The sequence below is a fragment of the Orbicella franksi genome, chromosome 8 (genome assembly GCF_964199315.1).
Source record: "Orbicella franksi chromosome 8, jaOrbFran1.1, whole genome shotgun sequence".
NCBI lineage: Eukaryota > Metazoa > Cnidaria > Anthozoa > Scleractinia > Merulinidae > Orbicella > Orbicella franksi.
In genome coordinates this window covers 18,984,585-18,994,262 of record NC_138152.1, presented here as the reverse complement: position 1 = coordinate 18,994,262, position 9,678 = coordinate 18,984,585, and the positions used below count along the sequence as shown (strand labels likewise).

At 40.9% G+C, this 9,678-nt stretch overlaps 4 protein-coding genes across 6 annotated transcripts in view; 3 read left to right on the top strand and 1 right to left on the bottom strand.

The window, feature by feature from the left end:
* LOC145495224 (inositol polyphosphate multikinase-like) overlaps positions 1-9,678 on the top strand; it is a 341,608-nt gene that overhangs the window by 61,407 nt on the left and 270,523 nt on the right. The gene's annotated exons all lie outside the window — the stretch shown is intronic.
* LOC145495226 (uncharacterized) overlaps positions 1-9,678 on the top strand; it is a 104,898-nt gene that overhangs the window by 68,802 nt on the left and 26,418 nt on the right. The gene's annotated exons all lie outside the window — the stretch shown is intronic.
* LOC145495229 (uncharacterized) lies at positions 24-2,791 on the top strand. Its single transcript, XM_081474824.1, has one exon. It carries the CDS (start codon positions 604-606, stop codon positions 1,354-1,356), a length of 753 nt encoding a protein of 250 aa, XP_081330950.1. The 5' UTR covers positions 24-603; the 3' UTR covers positions 1,357-2,791.
* Positions 2,865-9,678, bottom strand: part of LOC145495244 (chromatin accessibility complex protein 1-like) — a 25,172-nt gene continuing 18,358 nt past the window's right edge. For 2 of the 3 annotated variants that reach the window (XM_081474842.1, XM_081474843.1), the window contains one exon: positions 2,865-9,525. In XM_081474842.1, coding sequence (XP_081330968.1) covers positions 9,416-9,525 — 110 coding nt within the window. In that variant the 3' untranslated portion in view covers positions 2,865-9,415. The remainder of the gene's footprint in view (positions 9,526-9,678) is intronic. The other variant, XR_014050385.1, reaches the window with a different exon arrangement.

The window sequence follows — 9,678 nt, the reverse complement described above, 5'->3', positions numbered from 1 at the left end:
CAACCAGTGAGAAGATTGAAACAGTCCAGTTTCGTCTTAAAATTTCTTAATCCTCAAAGCACCACAAATGGAAAAATCTAAAAACAGCAAAACAAATAACGGAGTCCCGCTGTTCTTTCTATCTTTTTTTTCTCAGAAGAAAGAGATAGATAGCAGTGTTTTGCTATCAGTTTATTGGCCTTCACAGGGCAACTGGGGCCATGGGGTGCCTGCTGCTACTGCTGCTGTGTTTCTTTGATCTGAAGCAAGCTATCTGGGTTTCTTATGAGCCGTCAATTAACATTTCCAAACGCTACTCTTAGAGAGTGTATCCTATTTATGTATGTTATAATGGTAAATTAGGCTTTTATCATCGCTTTTCACTGAAACATTACAAAATTAAAAACAGATAATCAGGAAATACCATCACTTGGCTAACGTGCATTACTCATCGTGAGCGAAAAACAAAACCTTGTTATTTTATTGGCTAACGCCAGCGATCTGTGGCGAACTTTTCAACTGTGTAAAGTGGATGACAACTCATTAGCCTCGCGTTCATCGTGACTCAACAACGGAAGTCTGTTAAAATATCTGCATCCAAATAAGCGCCTGTAGGAACTTGAAATGGCCTGCATAGTTCGTGAAGAAACTGGGAAAAGCCTTGCTAAGGGGGTTAAATCAGTTCGGGCTAAAATGGACGCGATTGCCGAGAGCACAAGAGCAGAAGCCTTGAGAGAAAAGCGAGCGAAAGAGGCCATAGCTGAAGTAAATTTGAGAGAGGAGAGATCACTGAATGAGAAGAGGAAAATACTGGACCAGATAAAACAGGTTGAGAAGAAAATAGAGAAGGCAGAGACGAAGGAGTCTTATTGCAAGGAACGAATTTACTTTGCCGAGCAGAGATTTGATGAGAACTCAAAAATGAAAAGCTTTCTTGAGAAGAACAAAGTGGACGTCGGTTCGATGGAACAAACCGTGGAACAATATAGAGAGAAAGCTAGAACCATTGTGGACAGCATTGCTAAAATGCAGAAGGTCATTTTAGCCAAAGAGAAACAAATTCATGCTGGGGAAAAGCGTGAGATTGTAGCTCGAGATAACATAGCCAGGTGTCAGGAAAAGCTGAGGGCCATGGAGCGAGTCGGAACCAGCATAACAATGAACTACTCTCCGATGAGTGAGAAACAGTATTTAGAAAAAGCGGTGTTACTCCGAGAAAAGATCGCCCAGGCTACTGTCAAGAGAAGGAAGACTGAAAAGAAAGCAGACGCGTTAGAGAAAGACATAGCTGAGTTAGAAAGGAAAGTCGCCATGACTAAAAAGCGAAACGCCGAACTGAAACAAACAACAAATGAACTGAAAGGTTCCCGAGTGTGACACGCAACGACAAAGAAACAAGAACCTCAGTACCTCACAATAGCTAAAGAACATGCAATCATACTCGAGACTCGCCATATTTATGACCTTTCGTGATAAATTTAGTTATATTCGTGATAGCTAATATTTATTGTGATAGTTGTCACGTTCATTGCCAAGTCAAATAGGACAAATTTTTGAAGGCGGATCAATGTCAATAGATCGTGTAATCTTGCGTTATCCGTCTGCGGAAAAAGCAATTTCTTCCTTTGTATTTGAAACAAAATGGTTTCTGAATGGTTTCTGAATGGTTTCTCTTGAAATATTAATAGTAGACCCAAAATATTTTCTTCTTTTTACAAAAAGGTCAGTTAAGTTGAATAACACTGCATTAAATAATACACTGAAATGACAAGTCACGCAAGCGATTTTGCAAGGTTATAAATGCTTCTTTGTTCGTTGAATATTACGTGATGTTATAACTGTAGGATACAGCCATAGTACGTAAGCTAATTCTGAGGACGTTTCAGGCAACTGTACGACTGTTCAACTTATTAGTCTCCATGAACTGTGCAATTTACTCAAGACGCTCAGTTATAACACCCTACCCTACCTAAAGAAATAAAACCTTTATCAGTCGGTCAATTTATAAAATTTAGAAAGCTACGCACGATGATATCATATATAAAAGCCCTGGGACAAGCGCAATCACGAGTTCAAAGGAGCCCGCCATAAGTTTATCTTGCTCATAAGCGGTGGCAAGTCAATCGCCACGCAGTTTCCCCGCATAAGCAAGTCTTGGAACACTGAACAAACAACGGCGGCGATACCTTCCCCATCACTGATCAACTGAAACGTCTCCCAAGCGAAAGCCACGCCAGCCTCGTTCCCAGGGTCTCTCATCTTACCGCCCCCTGGAGCGAGCTCGAGCCTTCGACATCAGCAGGTTAGACCACAGGCTTCCCAAGCTCAAAATTCGACTCTGCATGGGTGGTGTATTACCCTGGGTGCCAGAGGGGTCACTGTAGAGTGCGGACCGGATGGCGGCGGATGGCGGATGATAAAATGAGGATGACAAAATGCGGATAATAAAACGCGGATGACAAAATGCGGAGGGAAAAATGTGGATGACAAAATGCGAGAATGACAAAATGCGGTGACCATATTACGGATGATAAAATTCGGACAAGGAAAAATACCTTACGATATTTTAGGTAGGGAGAAATAGAATATCCGTGAACAGAATTCGATCATCATAAACCATTTTTCCTGTAATGGCTGGTGTAGGAATATCCATAGGTGCAGTTTGGAATATTGATGTGTACTTTCGGGACAGATTTCTAAAATTAGTCTTAGGTCTTTGTAGATTACCACGCCGTGCCGGATACGCTTCAGTAAACTAACATTTCATCTGTTACTGATGGACTATTCTGGTTAGTTTGTATGAAAAAAACAAGATGCGAACTTATTTCCCTGTAATGTCAATAGTAACTGACCTTTGTTAAGTTGAAACACCAAACAAAATATATTTCTGATATATTCAATTGTGTCTGTGAAAATCCGACGAACTTTGACGGGTTTCGCTGGAAAGGGCGTGCAAAGCTATTTTCAGCACTTCTTCATCTGGTGTTTCTTTGTGGCTTTAATGCGGACTGTTAATTTGAAAAGAGTTGTTCGGTTTCTTTTTAACATTTCCTTTACTTTTGCCAATTCGTCCTTTTTTCCGGTAAGGTAAAGTCTGCATGCGAGCCAAGTGGCCCATCAGGCTGGAGCTTATCCCGGTTTCTGTAGCATGAAGCGACTAGGAGTATTTCTACTCCCCCCTGGATGGGATGCTAGTCCATCGCAGGGTTACCCCCAGCATTAAGTTCGCCGGTACCCATTTATACACCTGGGTGGAGAGAGGCACTGTGAGAGTAAAGTGTCTTGCCCAAGAACACAACACAGTGTCCCCGCCCACGGCTCGAACCCGGACCGCTCGATCCGGAGACGAGCGCACTAACCATGAGGCCACCGCGCCTCCCACCCTTTTTTCCGGCCTTAAGAGTGCCTGCCTGTAAAAATCAGACAAATTCTTAATTTCGTGGCAAGGGTCGAAAATTCGATTTCGCTCATATTCTTATGGTAGATAGGCTAGGGCATGACAAAAACTAATGGATAGTTTTTTTGGCAAAATATCCTTTATTTCAAAGAAATATGCAAATTACCAAATTCCGTTAAAATCGTCATTTGACGCACCATTTTATTAAACAAGTTTGAGAGCCTCGCATGCAAAACCACATCATTCTTCCGTCTTTAAAACACTCAAATATTTTTGTGCAATGCTTAAATATGTACTGGGTTGATTTTAGGGAATGTTGCGTTGTCTTTTTGGCTGCAAAATAATTAAATTTCGAAGACATGTATTTCATTCACTTAAAAGTACTTGGTGAATATAATTAATTTTCACCATGTGCGAAACCTTCAAATGGATTGAGCTTCTGGTGGTTGAATCGCAGAAGGATGGTCTACAGATTCCTGTAAAAATTTCTTTGGGCAAATGAGTGTGAGCGACGCGAGAGCTTTTCAAAGTACGTTAAAAATGCAAATATTTGACCATCAGTCGTCAAATTTCAAGTTACGGGTTAGGCGTATATTTTAGCATGCGCCCCATGACTTGACCTATAATAAGTTGAAATAGACACAGAGCTGATAATTTCGAAATTTTCTACCCTCGTTTGCTGTAAAAGGCAGGTCCATAGACGATTTGACGTGTTTCTCTCACCATTCGTTGCACATAAAGCAGAAGTTTGCTTTTGTTTACATAACGTCCGATGTATATCGCCAACTGTCAACTTACTTAATGGTCGAATACCATGAATCTGTGACCCCCTTTCGACACATATGATCACCACCGCATCTAAGTCAAAACCGGCTGAGTCATTTGTAGATAGTCGCTTATTTTGCACTGCACCAAAATATTACGTTTGATTTATTACTGCTTGAATCCTTGCTTGCAGCGGTTCCTTGCTTGTTCGTCATGCAATGCTGTCATCTCATTTTAGGGGGTAGGGGTAGGACAATTTCTATCCTAATAGGTAAGGCTCAGTAAGGCTTGGAACCACTGGGAGCACACAATCGTGTTGAGTAGGAAGAGACTAAATTAATAAATGAAAAGAATGAATAGTTTACCACTGCCCCTGTTGTTATCTTTTACTCGACCACCGCTACCTACATGCCCGGCGTAATACTGTAACGCTAAACTCATACCTAGGTCTTTTCGCGCTGTGCAATTATTTTTGGTTTACATGTAATACAGTGGGCTACCCTCGGGGAAATGGGTGGTGACCGCTTAATGGGGCTAGCCGCTTAAATAGAGGTTGGTGTACCTTGAATATTTAATTTTTCACTATCGGGTTATAAATTTCTTGGTGAACATGGAGTCAATTCAAGGCAATCATGATAGACGAGTGTTTGAATTATCACTCGTCATGCACCTTCAATTTCAGACTCTTATCTGCCATCGCCCTTTCCAAAACAAAGTTTTTAACTTTCGGGTGGCCGCTTAATAGGGGTAAAGACAATAATGAAACCCTTATCGGAACGACCAAATGGTGGCCGCGGAGGTAGCCGGTCAATAGGTGTTTTATTTACAATATTTTACTGACAATAATTTTGGACTGTATTGACAACAGTCCTCTATTTTCTGTTACAAACATACCAATGCCTCACCACTAAGCAAACAAAATACGCCAAATAAAATGGCATGGCCAGGGCTATTTACTCACGTAATTACTAATTAAATTTAGTCTGTTTTTCTCACGAATTAGACACGTTGTGATTTCCTATTTTTATTTCAGCTTGTTCTTGCTTCATTCATCTACAATTTGTTTGTGGCGATTTTTTTAAAAATTCTAGTGAGTACAGGCACTAGCTTTAGCAGCTGTTGTCTGGAACATCAGACCGTACAACAAACGTGATTTGGACCGAGGCCACGTACACTATAGAATCAGTGACGATTATATAAATATACACCTATTATTATATATATGAACAAACAGATGAACAAAGATTAAATTGTTTCACTAATCCTGAGAGTGCTCTATACAAAATAGATCAAAATGTGCAGCATATGCCGTGACAGCATTGTGTGACGAACAAATAACGGCTGTAAGATTGTGCTGCGCCGACACGCTTTTCAGCAATGGTCAGCAATCGATCAAACGTAATATTTTGGCGCAGTGCAAAACAAGCAACTATCTACAAATGACTCACCTGTTTTTGACTTAGATGCAGTGATGTTCATATGCGCAGAAAGAGGGTCACAGATTCATGGTATTCGACCAATAATAGGTTGACAGCTGTGCTTATAAACTGCAGTACATCCAAAAAGAACTCTTTACAAAAGTTTAAGAACGTTTCCTCCTTGTGTTCAAGTTTTGTTTCCGCTATTTTAAAGGCATGAAATCTGTTCCAGATCAAAAGCTGTAAAACGCTCTTCCCTTCCACTTCCAAAGGTCTTATTATCCTGCCGATCGGAAGATGAAACGGCTCTTTCGCTAGAAGATACTAGACAAGCACACTAGGAAGGGCTAGGAAATGGTTAGCAAAGATTTCAAGAAATAAAGATAAGGTCGAAGTGCAATCGACTAAATTAACTCCATCAACTCACGTTTTCGAAACAAAGATAGATTCAGTCAGAGAATCGTCGCTGACGGACGACTCCGTGACCTTTGTGCAGTCCACTTGCGACCGGCAGGTATATTTTGCAGGGTGCAGGGTGCAGGGTGCAGGTTGAAATTTAATTATAACTGGAAAACCGCTGGCACTTAGAAGAAACGTACAGGTGGTAGACTTACCGTGACTGTTACATGACGCCGTTTACAATCGCTCAGAAAGGTGGCTTCCACTTAAGTGCCAAACCGGCCGAAGCGATGGGAGGAGAGTATATTTCCTATGATTTTAAGCCTGCAATGAATTATTGGTTTTGAAGAAACATCTGAAATATCATCTGAAATATCTGCTGAATTTGTTTTTTTCCCTGTGAGTACCAAAATGAAAGCACACTGAGCTTGTGCTAGTATATTCCGTCGGTTAAAATCTTGTTATTTCATTTCTTTATTTATTTGCTTCATTTGTGATGGCAATCTTCTGTTGTTGAGGGAAGACCCGAGCCAAATCTGGAATCGATGAAAACATCTGTGGAGCGGCCATCCTGATGGCTTTCAAGAGATTTCACTGGTCTCAGCGTGTCGATCGATAAGTACTTATCGCGACACTTATCGTGGATCGATGGTGTTTTCACTACGTGAAAGATGCGAATTACGTTATGTAAGAACCCCTGACGAGTATGTAGGTTATTAATTATTTTTAGTGCCAGCGGTTTTCCAGTTATAATTAAATTTCAACCTGCAACCTGCACCCTGCACCCTGCAAAATATACCTGCCGACTTGCGACAGACACCTTTGCGCACGTGTTGTGCACGGGTGTCTCTAAAACGAAGACCTCTGAAACGAAGACCTTAAGACCCTAAGACACTAAGACCCCAAAAACTCTAAAACGAAGACCCCCTAATTTTCTAAACATTTTTTACCTTTAGTGAAGTTTCGCTCCTTCTTTATCCGGCCAATTTTGCTCATATTGGTGTCGATGTTTTATCCGCCATCTTGAGCTGAGTAACCAGGCTCTCACACTTGTCGGAAGTTAGGCTACGTACCGATTTGCTTCCTTCTGTCAATTATGTGGAGGAAGAGAGAGCGCGCCCGCGCTTTGCCGTGTTTTCCCGGCACAGTTTGGCAAGTGAATTGTTCGTCGATTTTTCATATTGGTCTTCATGCTTCTCTCACGGCTGATAGGTTATGATAACATTTTACAATACAAAGACCCTTACGTTGTTCTTTTCATATATTATTTCAATATCATTTCAAACGTTGGATTTCAAAAAATTGTGTTAGATGCATGTTCCAGGAAATTGTCGATAAAATATGACGTAATCACAGAAAAGACAAGAAAGTGGTCGCATCATGTGAAATAAAGAATGTTACCTTGTATTGTACTATGTTTTAGGTATAAGTTCATAGAAGATCAGAAAGTGCGTATACTTGGGAAATTGCCGGAAAGAGATAACGAACCTCTGTCAGTTCCGACTGGTTTAATGACGTTTCGGCCTTTCGCTTTCTTCAGATAAAAAGCTATGAACAAGATAGAAAGATTTGCGAATTCGGACTGGTTCAAACACATTTATTTGCTACTCCGACTTTCATGTTTCTCGCGAAGAATCATCATATATATGGTCAGTGTAAAAGTAGTTTACCAATGGACGCCGAAGCCTCCTAAGTATGCAATGTTTCCACGTAAATCTGTAAATAGGCGTAAATGACGGGACTCTTGACTGTTTCCTCGATTTAATACTGAATAATACTTTAAAATGAATAGAACTAAACATTTTTTGCAGACTATTTTGAACGCTGACAGAATTACTTTACCGTTTAAGAGTTTTTAGAAAGGTTCTTCCAAAATAAGCCGGCTTTGAGTATATAACAAAATATCTGGCCCCAGTTGTTCAAAGGCTGGATAACGCTATCCACCGGATAAATCGCTATCCAGTGGATAAGTGTTAAGAGAACAAACCACGCTATCCACCTTTCGAACAACCCGGGCCTGTATTTCAGCGCCAAATGGAGGTTTCATACTGCGAACGCCACTTCCGGCCAAGGTGTGAAAGCTTGGTTGCTCAGCTCAAGATGCCGGTTAAAATCTTAACACGGTTTGTTGTTGTTATTGCATTATTGGCCGGATAAAGGAGCAAAACTTCACTAAAGGTAAAAAATGCTTAGAAAATTAGGGGTCTTCGTTTTAGAGTTTTTGGGGCCTTAGGGTCTTAGTTTTAGAGACACCCGTTGTGCAGTCTTTTGCTGCGAACGCTCCGTGTGCCCAGCAAACTTGTCGACTAGGGTACAGTGGGTAGCCGATCTGTGATCGTAGAACTGTTTCACTTATTTCGAAAATACTGGTTTTCTGCAGAGGAAATTTGCTGAGAAGTTAATAGCCGAAGTCCTTCGATGTGGTAAAAGACGGAGTCTGAATAACTACTGTTCCTTGATCAAAGTCTTTTCGTGTTTATTTTTAACTTTCACTTTTTTCATAACCGGCGTAAAAAATGTTTCGATCTATGAATTCTCTAAGCCTAATTTAACAACTCAGAATGTAACTTATTTCCCCTGTCCCGATATTATCATTCACATTTTGTCATCCCGGGTTCGAACTTTTCTCTTCTTTTTCATTGGGATCGCATCCACTTCAGTAGCTAGAACAACGGTGAGTTACTCAACTCAATGTGAACTTTTTATTGATGATGGAAAAAATACACAGTTTTTGGAGTGACCTTCTCCTTTAAGGGACGACTGGCCATGACAAAATGCATTGGATTCAAAAATGGCCTCAGGAGTTGAAAATACAGGATTATAACGAAATCATGTTAACCAGGCAAATTCATGGCCATTTAGAACAAAATAGTTATTTTGACCGCTTCCCTTTCTATTTGTCCCTATGAACGGTTCGAAATATGATTTGCTCACGCCGGTCACCGTCCCAGCCCAGAGACATAGCACTACAGCTCTCTATCTTATCCAGAAACGTGCTTTAATACGCCTATATACAGTCAGACTGTGCTAAGTGAGGGACTGTGTAGGGGCCTAAATGTATAGAGTCGCAAATGAAAGGTCCGTGGAACTCCTGATTAGAGCCCGAGGATCTAAGTGTTTCTTTTGTCCTCTTGGTGTACGGACCAAAAGGTCAATCACCGTTCCCTGGCGCCACTGAGGTATATGCACCGGAGCCCTGGAGCCGTATGGAGCTGGAATTCCAAAATGTTTGACGTGTGACTTGTAATACACGAGCACCGCAGGCATATAAGTGCACGCCGAAGTGAAAGTACAACCGTTGCGTGGTAAACTACTTGTACACTATGTAGAAGAAAGATGGCTGTTGAACCATTCAGATAACTGGTCCATGCAATCCTCAGCTTGTTTTGACCAATGAACATACTCAAGGTGAAATTTTTCCCTCATTATTCGAAGTAATGTTGCCATCAACAAAGTTCTATTCTGACTCAGAATCCGAACTTGAACTGCGAATTTCGATGGAAGACTTCCTCGACTTCTTTAAGGATTCCATGAAATCTTTAACGAGAACTTTGGGAGGTACTATGTCTGAGGAAAACAAAAGCTTCAGTCTTAATATTTTCTTCAGTAAAAACTCAATGACAAAAGAAAATTGTCAAGCAGTGTACTTTCCCCAGACCTTCCAGGTCATACCTCTTCTGAAGAAGGAATCCACAAAATACTCGAGGCGTTTGGTTGCTT

Excerpts from the sequence above, each read along its gene's own strand:
- LOC145495229 (XM_081474824.1), top strand. The coding sequence starts at position 604 with ATGGCCTGCATAGTTCGTGAAGAAACTGGGAAAAGCCTTGCTAAGGGG.